We start from the raw sequence: 22,081 nt of genomic DNA, 5'->3' as shown, positions 1-22,081 counted from the left end.
AACCAATCCGCCTTGTGACAGTGGTTCAGTAGCCAGGTATTGCACTCGAGTAACGGGGGTTTTACATGATGTGACATTGCAGTGTAGAGGCGATAATATAAAATTATAGGCTCCGAATAACCCTTTTATGCAAAAAATGTACGTTGAACTTATTTCCCACCGTACGTAGCCAACCATACTAATCGGAGGTGAAATACCATGCTAATTGTAAACAGGCAACTTCCTCACGTATTGTTAATTCCCAGGCAAATCACACAAGGTGCTTAATTTCAAAATATACAGGTCTTTCACAGTTAATGTAAACCAGCCACTGTACGGTAATTATCTCAAGAATGCCATCATAACTAATAATGCCATATGCATGTTTCAAGTTACATGGTCTTGATGCTTCTTCCATTATTCTACAAAAAATACGTCCACAATAATAGGGTGTAGTAAATAATTTTACAAGAGGATATATATTGTCCTGACGATAGTCTAAACGATGTTAGAATTAGCTCAAGGTTGGATTTAAATAATTATCTGGCATGTGACAGCGTTTGTACTTGGCAATAGAAAGACCCAAAGAATATGAATAAGTAAAACAATAAAGCATTACAATAATATAATGTATGCACAGGAAGGTCTGAAGACTTAATGCTTGGAATATTTCAAAGTAGCTGGGTTCTGCAAGAGAAAATGTCCCATATTTTGGCACAACACAAATAATATGTATAGTGCACGGATAGATCAAACATCTACGCTGGTGTAATGGAATACACAGGCCACCTTGTAGCTCTGAAGACTAGTGTCTTGTTCACGTGATCCACTGACCCACCAAAGCACTGATTTAGGCGTGGACCACTATGTCTCTCAAAATGACCTCTATATTTCTATACAAAACCCGTAATATCTGCACTAAACCCAGAGGTAAGGAGTTTTGGGTTAGATGGTTCAGACCCCATTAAAGTACTTTGTGCATTATAGTGCTCAATAGTCGGCATCAAAATATCAGAGCAATAAAGGTGCAGAGTCATAAGTCACTTGAAATACAAAGCGACAACAGCGGGAGGGTGGAATTAGTGCGAGCACTCCTGGCACCCAGGGGATTGCTTATACCGCTGAAAGCAAAATGCAGTTGAGTATTTCCATTGTTAGGCACTACAACAGAGAGGCGAGGTGTGCATTATCCGCTTCACAATCTCAGGGGCACTTGAACCAGAATTCTACATAAAACATCTCTGCCTTTTGCTCTATTTTTTTTCTAAAAGTAAATGACGGCAACCATGATTTATACTTTCATATCTCATTATAAATGCACTGCCATATATTTGTCTATATATATATTCCACATATAATAATTTTTTTGTCTGTTTGTGTGTCTGTCTGTCTGTGTGTCAGTGTGTGCGGACACACCTTGTGACGCTTTAAACTCACAAACTGCTGGCTTTACGTTTCAACAAATTACACACATACGACACAATAAGCCCCCAAATGAAACATTGCTATTTGATTTTCCCATCCGTCAAATGTAATGTAGTTAAATTAATAATTTATTACTATTTTATATTACGAAGCATGCATCTGCGCATGCGAGAGAAAGCTGACTCGTGGTTCCCATAGCAAAGCACACAAGCGATCGGTGGAGGCATAGAAAAATTATCATTCGCGTTAAAAATGCAAAAGAAATACACAACGCTGAGGTAAATTCTTCACAGTGTGATGTCCTCTTCTACGCCCCTACCCCAATGTGTGCAGTTTTTACAATAAAGTCGGTAGATGCTATTACTGTAGTCCATAGATACTACTACTACTGTAGAGCGGGTGGATGTTGGGGGGGTGGGAGGGGGGCGGTATCAGCCCAGCCCCAGCCTGCCAAGGTGCCACCTCGGCCAGCTTGGCAATCTAGGCAAAGCCGGAGGCTCTCCATGGGACTAAGCCTTACCACGGCACTTTGTATAGTTACTAGATACTATTATAGAGTCGATATATACTATTATAGAGTCGGTAGATATGACTATAGAGTCGGTAGATACTACTGTAGAGTTAGTAGATACTATAGAGTTAGTATAGATACTACTACAGTCAGTAGATACTACTGTAGTGATAGTAGATACTACTGTAGTGATAGTAGATACTACTACGGTCAGTATATACTACTGTAGTGATAGCAGATACTACTATAGTCAGTACTGTAATGATAATAGATACTGCTATCGAGTCAGTAGATACTCCTGTAGTGTCTTTAAAAATTGCTCACACTGACACATAGTAATAAGTCACCTGCTTACACTTTATTACTCCTGTTCATGCTCCAGTTGTAGGCACTCCTATATCTATCTTTACTGTAACGTACACTTGACTTCTCCTCGCTCTCATCTATTCTGCACCTCACCTATCCTGCACTCAGCAACTCCATATCCAATGACTCTGCCCACAGCAACTCCGCACTCAGCGACTCTGCTCACAGCAACTCCGCACTCAACGTCTCTGCACACAGCAACTCCGCACTCAGCGACTCTTAGAACTCTGCATCTCCACTGCTGCCCTCACCTACGTTGCCTCATACCTGCAAACCCGTCTGTCACGGGTGGGTGGTTCAGCCAACACCCGCCCGCCGACGGTGTGAGGGTTGAGTCTTCGTTGACGGCTTGAGCGGCAGCGGCGAGAAGTCTTCACTCTTGGTTCCCGGGCAACTCTCCCCCCGCTCACGCACACTCCCGCTTATATCCCCCTCCTCATTCCGAGTCCTCACGTGTTTCCCCTTAAGCTGCTGCTTGCCCGGCGCCTGGTGTCCTCATTAATCCCTTATCATCACCCTCCATCTCCCGTCACCCTGACACCAACCTCCGGCCTTAACGTTCCCAACTGCTCGACCTCATTTGCACTTGCTTCTCCCCTTAATTACTGTCGGTTTATCGATGCAAAACCTCATGTTGCAACACGCACACCTGTTTGTCCTCAGTTGTACCTGCTTAACTGCATGCACCGTGTATACACCGGTGCATCAGCGATCATCATTTCAGAATTGATTTTCGAGTGCTTGCCGCCTAAATCGCGCACCATTTCACCCATTTCGATTCCCTGTTTTTTGCCACGAATGGACAGTCGTTAGGAATTATTGGGCAGATTTCAGCTACAATTTGCGTAAGTGACATTCATTTGATGGGGCCGGAGCTCATTTCAAAATCCCTAGCCGTACCCTGCCTGTTAGGGACGGATTTTCTAGGTAAAATGTCGCTCAAGATCCTTATGGATCAGGGCTGCTTTGAGTTACCGTCAGGCCGCCGAATGGCGTTCTTATCATCGCCGACTCTGTTCCGCACAGCGAATGTTTCGGTTCCTGCGATGGCCAACCAAATGGTCAAAATTCCTCCCGGTGCACAGATGCTAATTCCCTTGTGTCTGAGGAAACATCTTGATCTCCAATCATTTCCGCACGGGTTGTTGCTGATCCCCTCCACCAGGGCGTATCGCACCCAAAATTTAGTCTACGCACAGACGTTGGTGGCAAGCGATCGACAACCTTTCATTCAGGTTCTGAACGTCAGTCCGCGTGCGTCGGTGATCCAGGAGGGCACTGTCTTGGCTCATGCATCGGCTGCATGTTGCGAGGGGAAAAACGGCGGGAATATGGGTGTTGCAGCGGCTGCAGGGCAGGGTGAGGACTGTGACGAGGCATGGTTGGATATGCAAGGATTTGTCAACGGCACAGAGGCTAAATCTGCGTGCGCTCTTAACGGAATTCTGCGATCCAAATTCGATATTGGCTGCATGCCTTTGTTGCGCCATCACATTGATACGGGTGATTCCGCCCCCATTCGTCAAAACCCTGAGTCCCAAGGAAAAGGACCATGTGCACCAAGTGGTTGACGAGATGTTGGCTGCCGACATTATCTCTCCTTCCAACAGTCCATGGGGGGCGCCCATCGTCCTTGTTAAAAAAACAGGACAGCAGTTTGAGGTTCTTCGTGGATTTCCACAGACTAAACAAGGTCTCCGTGGCAGATGCATACGCGCTTCCGCGGATGGACGACTCGTTGGATGCTTTGTCGGGGGCGCGGTTCTTCTCCACGCTTGATTTACTGTCGGGATTTTGGCAGTTGCCTTTGGAAGAACGTAATCAACCAGGTGGGGTTTTGACTGTTGTGTTGGCCGACTCTCTGTGTTGTATTACATTATATTTCCAAGTTTACTATGTTTGTTTTCTCATTCATTTGTACCTGATGATGGTTGCTTGTGTTGCAATCGAAACGTCTTATTATATTATTAATCAATTAAATTTCTTTCTACGTGACTTTACCGAAAGAACCAAAGAGTAATTCCTGCAGTCACGAAAGCTTCGAATCTATTAAGGTTACATTCACCATTATACATCGAGAGCATATTCTACAAATTCCCTTAAGTATCCTTGGTTTTAGCCAACATGTTCACGTATGTTTTATACTGTCATGTACGCTGCTTTCAATACATAAAAAAAGAATCCAGAACACAGATGTTCTACCAATTAAATACGAGAGTATATTTTAGTGTTCCTCAGCCGGTACAGATTAGGTGTCGTGATTAAGCTGTTAATGTCGCTTAGCTCATCAAACAAATGACCACATGGATTACAATCGCTGCCCCATCGTTAATAATATTGGGCATGTCTCATTTTGTATACCTTAAAGGCTATTTTTAATGTCAATTATCGTGCCATTCATTTACTAAAAGTTACGTTTTATTTATCCATTATCAAAAACATAATTATTCATCATCTGTGAAAATATTATTTCCTTTATACGTGGTCTGTAACATAGCACTACCGTAACAACGGTTAACGACATTGGTATTTCGATGGGATTACTCATTGTTAATTAATTCTAAGATGCTGTAACGTTTGAACACTAAATAATACAAAAATAACATGCTCATGCCCTTACGTCCACTATTATTTAAACCTGTGTATGTATCAACTCACTATAACATTTTATCACAAAGCATGCTTACGTAGATTAGTAAAAATGTTAAAAACAGGATAACTCGAGATAATGCACAATTATCCAATACCAAGGAAACCATCAACGTGGGTTCAAATTACCCCTAATAGGCTTTGTGCTTCAACTGGGGAGCCAGCGGCACTGAAAGGCATGCGTAATGTGCAGTGGGGACACAAGCGTCAACCTGGACAATTTGCAAGCATCCTCACGATAGGGGTACAGTTCCATGTTGAATTATACATTTTTTGTGGCATTATTCCCATAACTTGGTATCATGTTTCGTGTCCTTTTACAAATGTTAAATTTTTTACATCATATTCCAACCAAGTTTAATGCCATATTACATAATTTTACTTGCATTTTTATTGTTTGAATATATGGCACACACGTCATGCCTTTGGTTATCCAGAAAACGTAATCTTCTAGTTATTTTTTTCCAGGAAGGCTTCACTGGGTCTCTTTAAGTTTCTGGGCCATTTGGCCCATTCCTAAATGAGCATTTATCATGTCAGACAAGAGGAATAATTGATAATTGGAAGGAAATGACGAACATTACTTTTTCTGTGTACCTTTAAAATATATATATACTGCTATAGCAAATTTTACACCTTTATATATGTTTGGTCCATGCTACCATAAACACCACGACATTGATACATTGTTCATGGCTGGGTTCAGCTCATTCCCCCAAAGAATACATTGATGACCGTCACAATGAAAGTAACATTTGGAAGCCACTGGGAAAGGTGAAAGGTGAGTAGTGAGCAGATACCGTTGGGACATGCTAATACCGTGATGGGAGCCAGGCCTCTGAGCATTGGCATCAGGATCCTCTGGTAATCTCTAAACCTCACGCTCGCTCACCGACTCATCCACAGCAACCCACACCTGCATCCTATTAGTTCAGAGCCCCAGAGAAGGCTGTAGCTGTCGCTAGCTACTGAGCTATATTGTGATTAAAAATGGATTCTGTAACAGAGTGCCAACCTCGCTGGCTGGCAGTGTTGGTATTGTTTTAGGAATAATCATAGCAACAACTGCAAACATAGACATTTTACAAATAAGGTTGAACAATCATTTTCTCAAATAATGACGAAGGGAACTCCAAATTAAAAATGTTGACAGACAATTCAATATCCAGTGCTGTCGAACTTGAATAAATTACTTTAAGGTAGGCAAAGTGATACTAACATTACGTTGTAAGCGAGTTGACTTTTACTTTATTTCAGTCCGATTTACCAAAATTATTAACGGATGGCTTGACTGCTTCAAACTGAATGTAGGCTTGAGAGCTGAGTTCATGGCTGTCTACTGTACATATATAAAAAGTATTTTACTGAAACACCTAGATTGATAATAGAGTTGCCAACAGTTCTAACTTCACAACTTCTCCCAATAATTTTGGTTGGAGTGACACATTGTCTTACTTCCCTCTCATACACGCAGACGTTTTAATATCTCAAAGAATGGTACTTGATTATATCAACCAATTAGTTTTCCTTATTATTCAGGTCATCATCTTGATAAACATGGAATATGTGGTACAGGCTTGGTCAAGTCGCATAAGTTCGTCTGCATTAATATTACACAATGCAGTATGTATTGCAATGAATCTTGCTGACCACTATGTTTAAGAGACGTAGTACTAAACCATCATTGTTATCATTATGCTCATCATCAACCATCATCAGCGATAATCTCTCCACTGGTTCATGAAGGCCTCCCCATAATGTAAGTCCATTACGCTACTGCTATGCCACAACTCCATCTCACTCCTATACATGAGCTCATCTCATCACTTCATATCGATGGAAGTTGTCCTCTTGGGTCGACTCTGCCCTTTGTGTCACAACTTAATTCGTGTTTTTTCAAGTAGTACAAAACTATAACTTTGATAATTTAATAAAATCATTATCCGTCTCGATTGATATCATCCATTTGGTGACATTGTAGCCAAATGGATGGAGCAACTTGAAAATTCTATTTAGATATGACAAGAAAAAGACCAAAAGATATTACAACCAGACAGAAGTGGAGATGGGTGTGCAGGATAGAGGATCAGTCACCGAGATAGCTATTTGATTGGCACCATGAGGCGAGTCATCAAGAAAAAAGCCGAAAGCCAGATGGTGAAAAGCTAAGGGGCAGCCCTGGAAAGTCACGTAATGATTGTGTCACAGCTGATGGATACAGCTTAAGGAAACAATTTGGAGGATTAGTGGCATCAAAGGAAATGGCCATGACAATCAATTCCCCTTAACCTTGAACTCTGCAACAAATATTTTGATAGCCCACATTCCCATGCAGATGTTATATGATATGTAACCTATCACAAAGTGAATAAGTAGTTTTGTAAAGTATGTTTTCTCGTTAATACACGACAGTGTGTACAACTCTACCCAAAACAAAACATGTGGACTTAAAGTCATTATTTTAGTAAAGAGGTACTTCCAATGAAATATTTTAGAAACAAGATTGGCTGAAATAAAAACAAAATACATTGTTCATGTCACACAGAAGCATGGGGCCTGTTTGCATATTTCACAATCAACATGTTCCATAGTGTGATCAATTGTACAGAAATAAGCTGAACCTGACAGCATCATGCTGTGAGTAAGTCATGCAATAGCAGCACTAATGATGCACGGCAATGGATGTGTGGTTGGTCCGTATATCTTGGTGATTGTGGCAGATAACCTTTTTTCAGTGCCCTTTTATTTAATTCACATTCCACCAGTAATAAATCACACAAAGCAAGGTGAAGCCACTTCTCACTCGCTATGAGAAATTGTCGAATTACTTTGTATATTCGACCACAGATAATAATGTTCAAACCACTTGCTTCCCTCCCTCCATGCCCTAATGAAAGAGATTGGTTCTGAGAGTTGGTGATTTACTTAAGTATGATTTGAAAGGTGGTAGGGGACGTGGAGGGGGGTTTGTGCTAACTACACCGGCCTGGTGCAAGTGAGAAATTGGTGAACTCAGGTTAATGGGGCGCCGCAGTGGTGAGATGTTAACTCCCTTGCTTGGTATGCAGGGGGTCGTGGGTGCGATTCTGACCCCGAGGCCTGTATATTTGGAGTTTGCATCTTCTCCCAGTAGTCGCGTAGATTTTTCTCCAGGTCCTCCGGTTTTTCCGTTCACATTTAGAAATAATGCGTTTAGAGTATTTGGTTGCGATTAACTTCCACACGATACGCTACTTTGTTGAGCTATCATTTGTGGTCAGTTCGCTGCTTCTGAAAAGGAGCTATGAAGCTCAGTGAGCCTTACCTGGTAAAATAAAAAGTGTAGTTTATAGTAATTGGCTTGGCAAGAATGCGACTGGTTTAGCAGGTCCTGTGGTCATTTGATAAGAAGCTGCCCAGTACAGACCAGCCCCTTATCAACCCACGGGGAGGGCCCTGTGTCAATATTGTTAGCATGGATAGGCGTTCACGCCTATGGAGATGGAGCACCTTTGAAGATGGAGCGAGTCAACAAACACCGATGAAAACCAATATTTTCCTGAGTTCCTGACAAAAAAACACTTCGTATCGCAACTGCTACTGCAGCGAAAACAAGGTTTTGTTCTGCATGAACACACACCACACTTATTTTCTACGCTTCTCAACCATATTTCCAGGGAGAATTGTCTAAGAAATGTTATGATGTGTGATGTAGTACTGTAATATGGTATGTTTGCTGAAATATTTAATCTGCAGCATACAATCATTTTCAACGTTCCATATCAAGTGCTTTCTATGACACTGCAGTTGTGCTGTAGTAGAACGTAAGTCAGGTATTCATTAAAGTCCACTGTGGGTTTAATCAATGCATTGTGCTCTATACCATAAGAGGATAGACAACATATTTGCTAATATTACACGCCACTAATTATCTATATACAGTAAATATTCGATATATTCTATCCAGGATTAAACCCGTGTCCAGAACACGTTCCTTCGGAGTGGGCAGGTAGGAACTTGGTTCAACCAATCCGGGAGCGTACATGTTTGGGAGGGGCGCACCTCTGGTTGGCTGCTGACTCGCGGTCACGTGACACACTTCAACCAATCCGAGAGCGTACATGTTTGGGAGGGGCTATGCACGACAGACAGACAAATAATCCCTGGTGGGCAGTGTGGAACTGTTGTTCCTACCTGTATAACTTACCTGTAGATGGTGAACAGACGCATTGGAAAGGCAACCAACTGACTGACCAAACCCGTCCCGGGTAACATAGAACTAACGTACATGTGTTTTGAGCACATTATGGTAGAGTGGTGAAACGTGGACCACCTATGGGAGACACACAAGGCCAAACAGCTTCCATATCTTCTGTCTTAACTGTATCCTAGTTTTCCAGTGGGAAGACAAAGTTCATGACACTGAAGTGTTTGAAATAGAGCTGGGTTGCTAACTCTAATCACAATTATTAAACATGTGTCTTTGTTGGCTTGGTCATCTTCACCAAAAGGGATGCATTCTAAAGATTCTATTGTATGGAGAACTTGCAAATACTCTGAGGCCACTTGGTCAGGCCAAGCTCCGTTTTAAGGATATTTCCAAGGAGGACTTGAAATGTTTAACAAGTGGGATTGATACAGCCAACGACAGGCCACAGTAGAGGGCTGCACTGAGCCAGGGAGCCTAAGAGGCTGAACAAACTTGGTTTGAGAGAGAGTGAACCACAATATCTTGCTGATATCAAAGAGCATACACCATTATGCAAACTCCGGTCATCCCTCGCAACATTTTTTGACTCGTCATCGAAAACAACCAGCCTAAGAAGCACGCGATGCAGTTGCCGTCTGTAACGCTCTTCTGATATTAGAACGCCACTGGAGCTATGCACTTTTAAATCTAGATTGAAAATTAGTTTCTTTAGAACTGCTTCATGTGTTAGTATGTTGTCCCTCCACCGCACCTCCGATTAGCATGGTTGGCTACGTACAGTGCGAAATACGTTCTACATATATACATACAAATGTGCAACCGGACTCAGCTCCTGCCTTCATGTCGGCCTTATCCTCCGGACCTGTGCATTACACCAGCACTGATTGTGATAAGGACTCTCATTTCAGAATCGGAATTTTTTGCCACTCGCGACTGGAATGCGACATGGCAACCAAACTTCTCTTGCGCTTACAGCATCATCTTTGTGATGGATGAACATCAACACTCCACACCCAAAGCTAATATCTGCGTTTAGCCTTTATAAGTGCCTTTAAATACCCATTCGAGGCGACATGGCATGGGAGGTGGTATTTGGGCTATCATGCCCAACCATATATGTATCCCTCTGCATGAAGTATTCATTTAAGGCCGAGTTGACCAATGAGAGCTCAAAGCTAAAACTCAAGAGCCTATGTACTAATGTAATTAGCTAGGAATTGAACCCAGGTTGCTGTGATCATTTTGCAATTTTCAAACCATTAACATTCAGTGCACACAAACATGCATATTCATGTGTACGTTAATCTCCCACAATCTTTATCAGACAAGCATTGGTTTTCAGAAACCTCTCATCCAGTGCATCGACCAAAATGGTAGTTATTCTTGGCATATAATGAAGGAACATTGTCTGATGAGCCTGAACACATAAGTATTCCATTTACTATTGAAATACGCCAACAGTTAAGGCCCGTTCAACTGCCGAACCAATACAATGTGAATAAAGGATTACTGATTAATTTTTTTTACAAAATATGCAATTAAGTATTTTTCTGAAAAATTATGTGTCCCATAAATTGGAACCATGACATTAAGACTGGATATGGCCTCATTATTTGACTGCTTGGTGCAATGCTACTTGCATAAATGCATATTTCTTTTGATTATGAAAAAAAGCAAGCCTCTTTGCATAATCAGAGGCGCTTTTACATATTAACGATATGAAATTACATAAAATTGACAAAACCCATTCACTCATCTAGCTGTAATTACAGCATCGACATACAGGACATTGTAATTTGGCAGGTAGCAGGTTCGTTCATACGAATAACATTTTCTATGATTACTCTCAAGGAGCCTTAACATCGCGGCATAATACATTCCATTTGAAGGGGCCTTGTTCAAATTACATATTGCAAATTATTTATTGTTTAATTATTTTAACTGTACACTAAGTTGTCCCGTGTTTGTACGAGCTGTGTGCAACACTGGGAGTGTGTCGTTAAACGGATCTTGACCGAGACTGCATTTACTTGAAGTCTTATTTAGGCACTGTACTGTATTACCTCACTCGAAAGGTGCACATGGATTGATTATACAATAAAATCCCTTTGCAGGTAATCGCCTGAGCACATAATGTGTATGACCGTTTGCCATCGCGTATGCTGGATTGACAGATCTATTGTGATTGAAGAACGAAGTATTGTAATTGGCAAAGCTAGTTTTTGTTCAGCTGTTTAACCGAATACCTAGGAGGTAAAATCAAAAGCAATTTCTGTTGTGTAGTTTTATCGTCACCAGTTGTGATAAACGTGCTATACTTACACGTGGAGGCGTAAAGCCGCGAGGTAACTTTCATCCGAAGTAATCATGCAAAATCGCTTCCTCTGAAATTGGACAACAATCATGTTCCCAAACATTTCACAATGTTTAAGCTTTATATTATTGCTTATACAAGCTCTATCTGCTACATCGGTTAATGTACACATTCAGATAAGTTAAATGTTTACTTAACATTTGTACAAACATTATCTGTATGCAACTTTTATTATATGGAAGTCGAAGGTGAAATTATATAGTTGTTTGTTGCTGCACTAAGACATTCCAGTACATGTATTTGTTTCTACATTTATTAATTTCTTGCTGTTCATGTTATCATTATTAATCATGGATAGTCAAAGTCAACAGAACCACCTTCAGTTGTAGAAAAATAGCATTTTAATTAAACCGTTTTAAATATAAAGTTCGCTTTTTGTGTTTTGGCTACAACTAGAATCAAAGGGCCTAAACCCCAATTAAGTTGCACATATAAGTTGCCTAAGAAAACCATGAAGACAAATAATATGGAGGATAATTTTGGCGACGTAATAACCAAGCCACTACTATGTATCAATATTTGCGTGATAAAATGTGTCCCTTCCAGATGTATAAACAAGTGGCATTATTTCTATGCAATAGAACCCCATTAGTGGCCACTTCAGACATAATACGCAAGTGAATTATGTGAAAAAACTTTTAAAAAATTCAGAAACCCATCTTTGATTAAATATTTTATGTATGATCTGATCTTACAAAAGAAGAAGAAAAAAACTGTTTAAACTAGCTGACCAAATATAGAATCTTTTTTTTTCCAAGGAAAAGTCTATAATTAGAGTTATTCAACAGACTATGATTTTCTTTTTTACCTGCAGTGTGCTTGTAAAATACGGCAACGCAAAAATTCTGTTGCCAACAAAGAATAAGATTTTTATTTTATTCCCCCCCCCCCCATGCTTTCACTTCATATAGCATGTTTCAAATGTTTGGTTTTTAAAAAGTAAATTCAATATTTATGGGAAATTGCTTTCTGCCCGCTTCATCCCCTGGGAGCCATGCCAAGAAGGAACGCTGCATCGCCACTGTTCCCGCAAAACCGGTGACAAGCATAGACCTGGGCCTCCTCACAATTCTCATGCGAATGGTGAGCGAGCACGGAAGAAGATGCACAAATTCCACATGTCTGTGAACATATTAGCAAGCATTATCAAAGATTTAAAATCATGGACCCCATTTGGCACAGATATAGATGTTACGAGATAACATTTAATGCATTTTATTTCAGCTATAGTAGTCCATAACTCAAAGTATGCACAATGCCTATCTCTATATAGCACATACTATGCGCACATTTTTTTCAAAAAAAAAAGATTACATTTGTTTGAGGACATAATACAAAATTAATTACACGATTAAAATTTGAGACTTTTATTGAAGCCCCACCTTTGAAAACCCTATATTGCCAATTCTGTTTAAAAATAATTAACATTTAAATTAATAAAGTAAATCAAGGCATGATTAGAGGAAAAAAAAACTATTATGATAATTAGAAAATCTAACTACTTTAATTGCAGTGTATATACAAATATGTCATTATCTGTAATGAGTTCCTGTTGAGTGACATGTCTTGCTCAAATATATCCCCAGGCCTGTCAAACCGAGCAGTATAAATGGTTATTTTTATTTTCTACCCACGTGACTTTACCAAAAGAACCAAGAATATGGTTGCCACCACAGTTAGTCAGCCGGCAGGTCACGTGTGGTGGGATAAAGCGTGGCTTCACCCACCCCTTCCCTTTTTTCATTTTCTTCCCCTCCCCCTTAAATACACTGCTCTCGACGTAATACGAAACAGGGCATCTGGGCTTACCATCCTACCGCGTTGAGCTTGTTACAAGTGTACTGCCATGGAATGGGTCACGACATAGCATAGCGTGGGTTGCTGGCAGAGAAGGGGATCTGCAGTTGCAGCAGCCAGAGAGAGGGATGTAGGGCAAAGGTGAGAGAGGGGTCACGTGAGGAACTCACTAATAGGTTCTAGAAGGGGGGCGTGGCCGGGGCGGAGCGAGGCCACGCTGGGAGGATAAAAGAGGACCCCGAGCGAAGGCTCGGGGCTGTTGCTTGGAGTGGAATCCCGTCGGGCTGCTGGAGTCTTCATCACCGTCTTCACCTTCTTGGCGTTGTCAGTCAGGCAGTCTGTTAGCTGTCCTGACTGAAAGTGTTGTTACCCTTGTACCCTGTGAAGGCGATAATAAATAGAGTGCCTCCTACTCCTAGTGTCTCTGACTGCGTCACTACACAAGTTATCTGTGGGTTTTTTCCCTCTTCTTGAAATCCACATTGTATTCTTGGTTCTTTAACATTCAACAATGCGAATTCAACCCCGATGAAGCTTGGAGAACTGAATGGAGTTCAAAAGACCTATGAATCAAACACCTCGTGAAAAAGACCCAAAGCAGAAGATCCCTGGGTTTAATATTCCACAAAGCTCTCGGACCACCCTAAACTGCATCCACACAAACCATGGAAGGAGATGCGGATACCTGATTCACACATGGAAAACTAAAAACTCTTCAGTGTATGACTGTAGTCATCCAGAACAGACTATGTATACAACATATAACTATGTAATGCCCGATCCAAACACGAAGGAGACATCACAGTAATGCACTCCTCTGCTCCTGACACAGTTATCTGGCTTGACCATCTGAATGTACGGTGCTCTGAATCTACAATCAGCAAAACGAAAGAAGAAGAATGACAATAAGTACAAATGTAAAAAAAATCCGTGGATAAACCGAGCCTTTCTGGACACATCTGGGTCAGCGTGGGAGAGTCAGACAAAATACCCTCTAGAGTGGATGTCTCCCAGTGGAGGCCCTTCCACCAGTAAGTGGCTTGAGCAATAAATCACACATTTGTCTTTTAACGCCTTTGCTTGTGAACACATTACATGTAGATTATTCACGAGTTTGTACATTTACACTGCCTCATGTACACGCATACCATGATATAAGTAATTTAATGAATGCTTCTTCACAAAACGGAAACGATAACCATGCTTGACTAGACTCAGGCTTTACTTGTCCTTAATCTTTTTCATCCTTCTGGAAAAATAGTAGTGAAAGTTATGTTTTGGATGTAAAGATCTGTGCTCATTCGTACATATTTTGGGCTGGGTAAATAGAAACAGCATTTTGCCCAGAACCTTATTTCCCTCGCGTAAAAGGAAAGCCATAGTAGACGCATGGGGTTTAATGAGACTGCATGGCTGAGCCCTACACTTTTTTTGGCTCAAAGCAGCATTATGACCACGATTCCCATGCCGCTACCAATGACCGGCAATCATTTACATCAATATTTGAACACAAAAGCCATGACATAGAACACTCCAACTAATGTGCGTTATACATCCCCCATTTCAGGCTGCAATGTGACTCACTCCTAACCCGATTTTCTCTTTGTTACTCTTGTTGCAATAGACCAATTATAGAAAACACTGGCCACGCATTGGCGACTGGAGCGTGCATATGGACACTGTTTTCAATATCCTGACATATCGCATCTTGATAAGCAATTAAGAGTCATTATGTCTTATACCGTTTAATTTAGGAACGCAATTTGATTAAGAATACAGAAGCATGAGCACTGCCACGTCAACAAATCAAATGAACGATTTCAGATGTTGCGTTTATTGTTTGACAGCTATACAGTGTGCATGTAGTTTAACATGGCCACAGAAGGCAACAAATAAATACCTATTATAAATGTTTCAACGGATCTATGTGTGGTTACAATATTTTTACGTGTTTGCACAATTTTCAAACTTACACACTGGTTGATAACAACAAAGTGTTACTGATGGCCGAACCGACTTTTTTCTTTAAAGCGTGCCAATTAAATGAGTTATGAAATGCGCAGATCACGCATTCGTCTTGTGCATACATTAAAAGCTACACAGTCGTTTCAATCACATCAACAACCTCTGATATGCCTCTCAGCCTATTGGCTCGCAATTGTGGCATTTCACCACCAAGTCCCACACCACTTGCTCGAGTCTGCAGACTGCAGGTATCATCATCATTTGCATCGCCGCCACCACCACCACCATCATCTTCATCTCCTTCTCCCTCGGTCTCCTCCTCAGCGTCGCTGCGTTTTTCCTCGGCAGAGTCCGGAGACGCTGGCATTCCAGAGTCAGCCGACTCGCCCGCACTACCGCTACCAGAGCACGGAGACGAACAAGGGCTGACGATCAGCGATGCAAGGGGCTGCTGCTGCTGCTGACGCCAGCCTCTACCACAGATAGGAGTACTGTCCGCAAAGCCACCATCCAACACCATATAGGCACTGGTGCAACGTGGGGAGAGCAGCAGGTGCTGCACATAGCACAGCGTACCGTTCACGCGCCTGATCTTGAAGCCCTCACTTAAAATCGCCTGCTTGGTGCCAGCAGCAGCAGCACCACCACCGGCCGCTGCTCTAGAAGCGTCGACACCACCACCACCCTCCATCGTGGCCCGAGCACCGCAAGGGGATCTCGAAGGAGAGATCAGCAGCGAGCACGCGGGGATTCGTCCAGGCGTGATGCCACCCGGCACCACGGTGCTGGGTAGCTGCTCCACGGGAGTCATGCGCTGGTACACGTACTTGCCTGCAGGTCACGCGCAAGAGGGGACCGTGACACATGTGTGTGTGGGGGGGTGGCGGGATAATGGGGTTGGTGCTACAGAATCGATACGAGGATTAATGACCTGCAAATGTAAAGTGCTCCAGGGCCATTTGGTCACGGAAGGCCGTGGTGTTTTGTCCGCTATCAGATGCCGCTCCTGTTTTCTCCGGAATATTGTTCGTTGTCGGCGAAGTCGGTGTGTTTCTGCAGATGTTGCGTCACTGCTTTATTGTCTTTAATACCAGTGGCAGGAAGCATACCTACACATTTAAAGAGAACAAACTGCTCGTTGATTGCCTCACATCGTTAGCACGACGAAGGCGACGATAGTGAATGCAATGTTTGACGCAGAATTGGTTTCTCTTTCGCAGGATTTAAGCGGAATTCCGCTTGGCAAAATGTCATTCAGCGGAGCACGTGAACGCATCCAGAGAATGCTATATGCAACTGTGCACACTCTGTATGCAAGTTGGATGGGGAATATTTTTCTTTTTGTCAAAAAATAATAGCCACGGACAATAGTGAAATAAGATTGCACGAGTTGTTCCATACCATTAGGGTGCAAAGTGGATTGACTGACGTGTTCATACATGAGAATATTTATTTTATACTGAAGGAATCCGATGAGCTCTAAAGCTCTTTTCCATACATGTCAAGTAGTGGCGGGTCAGATTGTCACAACAAACAATACAGTCACAATCACTTCAGGTAACTGCAGAGGCCTATATGATAAAGGGTGTGTTCGGTATTTTGTTGTTCATTAAATGACTCAAGCATTCAACAATTTACGTCCCACTAAATATTAACCTCATTCGCCTTTTTATTAATTGATACCGCATAGTCCAAGTGTGCTGCTCAATTAATAAGTATGTACGTCATTGCAAGCATTATCTTTCAGTTTCAGTTTCATTTATTTGGTATAGCCCTGTGAGCCATTCGGCTATTGAATCGGGTGCAACCGCAACAAACAGAAAACAAAAACATGAACAAGAAAACATCTTAAAGTGACTAACTGCAAACAGAAAAATCTAGGAAAAATATAAAAAAATGTAATTACTTTAAATCAGTTGGTGAACGGCTGATAATAATGACAGTTTTGATTATATTTAAAATGCAGCCTGTTTGACGGAACAGTTGCGATTTGCTGCCGTACAGAGATTACACCGAGAAAAATAAAAAAGAACAATCCTTGATTAGTTTAAATTCAGCTGTGTGGTTCAAGCATTCCAACAAAACATGGAATGGTATTGTGACATTGCTGCTCATCCAGTATTTCACAAATAAAATCAACTTAATTGATTGGTTCTGTGGGGCGGGAGAGGGTTATAGCTAAAGATTGGAATTCTATCTTCACGATCTAACCCAAAACAAACGAATTACGAATCATAATACTGGTCAAGAAAGCCTACTTATAAATATTAACCAGTGCTTCACAATCATAACAAATTAACATGTAAACTAGTTATTTAAAGGATATGCAAATTGAAAGATAAGCAGGCATACACAACGACTATTGATTTTTTGAAATATGATTTGCGATAACCAATGGAAAATAACTTATAACCAATATCCTGAACCTTCAAGCATTCAAGTTTTTAAATTAAGCATCACCTTTACATTTTATTTACAATATAAGGCCACTTGCAAATGGTTTGGCTCGACAATTTTAAAATAATTAGCGCAGGCCACATTAAGCAAATGTATTATATGACCGATATAATAATTTAATGTGCTATCCACAAATGTGAAAACATGAAATATATTTAAAAAGCCATACATCGTGCTGTAACTTCGTAAATGCAATGCGTACAGTGTGTTATTGTAGCCATCCAAATCTGAAGAGGACAAATCCACCGACACTGCATTTCCCGTAGTGTGCGTGACTTTCTGGTACAAGCTTTGCGAGCTGCAACTTGAAACGCACCACTTTCATGCCGTTTCCATTCTATGTCAGTTATCAAAAGCTGTGCACTGTTCAGAGGAAACATAAAGCCCGCCATCTCTTCTGCTTCTTTGCGATTGTTAAAAAAAAACCTCTCCAGACAAATTGTGCAATAGGAAGCCATCTTCTGCCAGTGACATGGACATTGTTTTATCCCACCAAGAATGTATCTTGAATGTCCAAATATTCCATCAACGAGTGGACCAGGATAGGATTGCACTTTGCGTTAGTAGAGTACTTGATGAACAATTCGACAGGTGCCTTCTTTTTACTCAGCCATTCATCCATTCAGGGTTGATAAAAAAAAAAAGCACGTTCAAATTTGTGGAAAGTCAACGAGGGTTGATTTATGGATAAGACGAAAGTAGCTTTTTCTGTGAGAATGTGGGATCTTCAACAACCAGCTCCAAGCCACCAATAGATATTTGTAGCACACCTTATCACATTCCAGTTTTAACTTATTACGTTAGCAACAGACTCACAATTTACATTTGCTCATATGAAATTCTGGTCCACGTCAAATCAGTCAATCATCTCTCTGGCAGGTAAAAAAAACCATTGCCGTCGTTAGAAACAAATTTTGCTGAGGAGTCAACCCAAGGTCTCTGCTAGACATGAACGAGGAGGTATGCAGTTTTCATTCTAAGCTAGGGACTAAAAAAAACCGATACGAACACCATTCAATAAAAATAATGCAAATTGTAACTCAGGAAAATCTCAACACTTACGAAGGCAGGATAGCACTGATAAACCAGATGCTTTAAGACGTGTGGGGTCATTGTGACATTGATGATACCAGCAGGACAGACCCATAATAAACATGATACAAGTGAAATAAATCAACAGTATGGTGTGACTTAGTAAGTGTGCATTAAGGTGTTTTGCAAGACAATTTACATCTTAGAAACGAACATTCCCTTAGAATATAAATTTGAACATTTTCCAACTGTACATACATTCTTCTTTATAAATGGGTGTTTGGCAATGACTGACAAATACATGAATTTAATAATTTCATGAACATGGAGCGATAAAGGTAATTGGTGAATTCTCGAACAACCTGCAACCCTTTTATTGCTCACCACTTTCCTTGTGATTATTTCACCTATAAAATATGGGAAAACACCACGAGCCTATTGGCAATTAGCCGACTATACTCTCTGTTCAATGAATGTAGAAAAGTCGCTGATTTAGCAGTAATAGAAATAATTAAGAGTGAATTTACAGCCCTTTGTAAACCCACTTCTGGATGAAAGCCTCCCCAAGCTGCCCGTTGCGGTTCTGGGAAGTAGCAATCCATCTCCCACTCGCACGTCAGCGGATTTCATCACTCCACCTACGCGTCCGTTATCCTCCGCGGAAGCGTGGTTCACCCTCCTGTAGCTTCCACTCCATCGCTCGGTCTCGACAACCCCCCGATTGCTGTTTTAGTCGTTCATTTGAGGGATTGTGTTGGTATGGTGCTGCATACTATCAGCGGTGCTCCACAACTAAATAACCCGAAGCAAAACTGATATCGCGATGCCGATAGTCAAGATTTCTGCTCCCCTCCCCGGGAGTCTCAATGAATCTCGACTCTTTCCAACGGGGTCACGCTTTGGATTCTTCACACATTCCTTAACTCGACAACTCTTTTTCAAGTGGAGTGCAAAACCAAAAAAAACAAAGTCATTCGCGCATCCGCTGCTTGCCACACATTTCTAAAATTAGATGTACGTGAAGAGGTGTATAGTGTGTATGCACGGCTTTTAGTGTGAGTGTGTAGTGAGTGTAAACTGTATGCCGGGTGGGAAATGTCGCGCGTGTGTGGTGTGTGTCGTGCTGGGTTTGACAAACTCCAATCCAGGGCCCCGCCACCCACCACGCTGTCTTTCCGAGTTCACCAATTTACTTCCCCCCCCACATTCAAAATACACGCTACACGCGCCCTATGGTTGTCAAACAGGTCTCACGTGACACACTTAGCTATTAATCTTATCGGTGTGACGTGTTCCACGTGTGTGCATACGCACGTGGAACAAGTGTACACTCCCACACTGTCTCTCAAGATCCATTGAAATCGGCTCTATTAACGCGGCGTTAATTGCTTTGCTCGTGACGTAAGGCACGTGTTTAACAATTATCGGGCGCGTGCAGCGTGGAACGAGTAAATTTGCATTTGAATGGAGAGAAATTTGGCGAACGCGGGACGCTGTAGCGTGGTGGCTCGCGAGGACTGAAGTTTGGGAAACCCTTTATGTGTATGTTGAACTTCTTTCGCACGGTACATAGGCAACCGTGCTAATATGGTGTGCGTTTGAGTGTGACATGCAGTGCGCGTGTGGGTAGTGTCGGCACGGTGTACGGTACCGGGCGTGTATCGTGCAGTGTGTGTCGTGCACGCGTGGAGACTGGACGTGGTGCGGTTAGCTACGTACGGTGCGAACAAAAATTCATCACATAAATACAAGTAGCGCGCGTGCATTGTGTACGCACGGTGCGGTGTGTGTATGTAGCGTGTGTGTAGTGTGTGTGTAGTGTGTGTGGGTGTGTGCAGTGAAGTGCGCGTCGATCGTGTAGTGCAGTGCGCGTGTGTGTGTGTGGCACCCCGGGTGCGCGCGTGAGACTCACAGTGGCACCACCCCATGTGGCAGCTCCAGTGCAGCTTGCAGCACTTGCCGTGCGTGTGGATGGCGCACGTGGCGTAGCCCCGGTCGCACTGCTGGAAGCCGGGACCCCCCGCGCAGCTGCGGGCGAGCGCTTGCGCCTGGTCCACCTTGTCCGGCCGAGGGACCCCGCCGTGTCCAAAGGCCGTCATCCCCAACCCTCGTGAACGACTCTCTCCCAAGCCCCGGGACTGGAGGGAGAAGCGGGGGGTGTGGTGGAAGAGGAGGATGGGGGTGGGTGTGTGTGCATAGGTGTGTGTGTCCTCCGCTTTGAGAAATAAGAATATGTATGTATACTGGAGGAATCCGCCGAATGGGCTGTAAAAGCTCGATGTCCAGGGATGTCCAAGTCGCTCCTCCACCACCACCACCACGCGCTGCCGAGTGCGAGCACTCAGCGGTGTTGCGACAGGAGTCGTCTGTGTGACTTGTTCCCTCGCCCCACCACCACCGGCGCCGGCGGCATCTCCGTCTGTTTATTTATTCATTTTCACTCCCTCGCCCGTGCGCTCGCCGATTTGCAGCGGCTCGCGTGAAAGTTAATTGATGTGAACGCCGATTGGGGCTGATGCGAGAGAGAGAGCGAGAGAGAGAGGGAAGGTGGGGGGGGCGAGAGATAAACACCGCCAGCTATTGCTTGACGACGACACGCGAGTGTGGCGAGACACGTGGAGGAGGAGGAGCAGTGGCACCGGCAGGAGGGATGAGGATGACGAGGAGGACCTCCTGCGCGTCGCGATTGATGCACTTTAAAAGGACGTGGCGCCTCCTCGGCGCGCGCCCAAATTAACTCGCGCGCCAATTAACACGAAGAAAGCCACGTTGCTGCAGTTGTGTCTTGCGCTATTTCGTCCCCGTTAGTAATATCGCTACGCTCCTGGGGACCACAGTTCAAAATCACGGTCGGCTCGTGCCGGTATCTCCCCCCCCCCCCCAACAAGTCGCGATGCGTGTCACCTTCCACGTCCAACATCGAGTCGTCCGTAACGCGTTAACAACGATTGCACGTTCATGCGTAAAGCACGGCACGGAGACCACCGGCCCCTCCTGTGCGCGCGACCGGCAGGCGAAGCGGCAAGCAGCTGCGGTCCGTGGCGATTGCGACCGCTGCCCACCACCCACCCCGTCTCCCCTCCCTGCGCCACCCCGCCAACCCAACCCCCGCCACTGACTGACTCGATCGTCCCGTGAGACGCACGCACGGGGATATTGGGGGTGGCGCGGGGAGGAGGGTCCGGTTATAGCCGCCGCCACAGACGCCGACTCTGATATTCGTGTTTTTGTATTGTTCGTTGTTGCTGTTGTAACGTTCTGACCCGCCCCGCTTGGACATCTGTGATGAAGCGCTTTATAGCTCCTCGGATTCATCGAGTATGAATAAATCAGATTC

General features: G+C 43.1%; 1 protein-coding gene across 1 annotated transcript; it reads right to left on the bottom strand.

Moving 5' to 3' along the window:
* Window positions 1-14,494: 14,494 nt before the first annotated feature.
* LOC144943466 (uncharacterized) lies at window positions 14,495-21,824 on the bottom strand. The gene is made up of 3 exons (XM_078870920.1): window positions 21,649-21,824; window positions 20,657-20,882; window positions 14,495-16,086 (listed from the first exon to the last, which is right to left on the bottom strand). Exons 2-3 carry the CDS (start codon window positions 20,841-20,843, stop codon window positions 15,386-15,388), a joined length of 888 nt encoding a protein of 295 aa, XP_078727046.1. The 5' UTR covers window positions 20,844-20,882; window positions 21,649-21,824; the 3' UTR covers window positions 14,495-15,385.
* Window positions 21,825-22,081: the final 257 nt, after the last annotated feature.

Source organism: Lampetra fluviatilis, chromosome 2, assembly GCF_964198595.1.
Source record: "Lampetra fluviatilis chromosome 2, kcLamFluv1.1, whole genome shotgun sequence".
Classification (NCBI taxonomy): Eukaryota; Metazoa; Chordata; class Hyperoartia; order Petromyzontiformes; family Petromyzontidae; genus Lampetra; species Lampetra fluviatilis.
The sequence above is the reverse complement of the archived record's forward strand: the minus strand, read 5'-3'. Positions and strand labels throughout refer to the sequence as shown.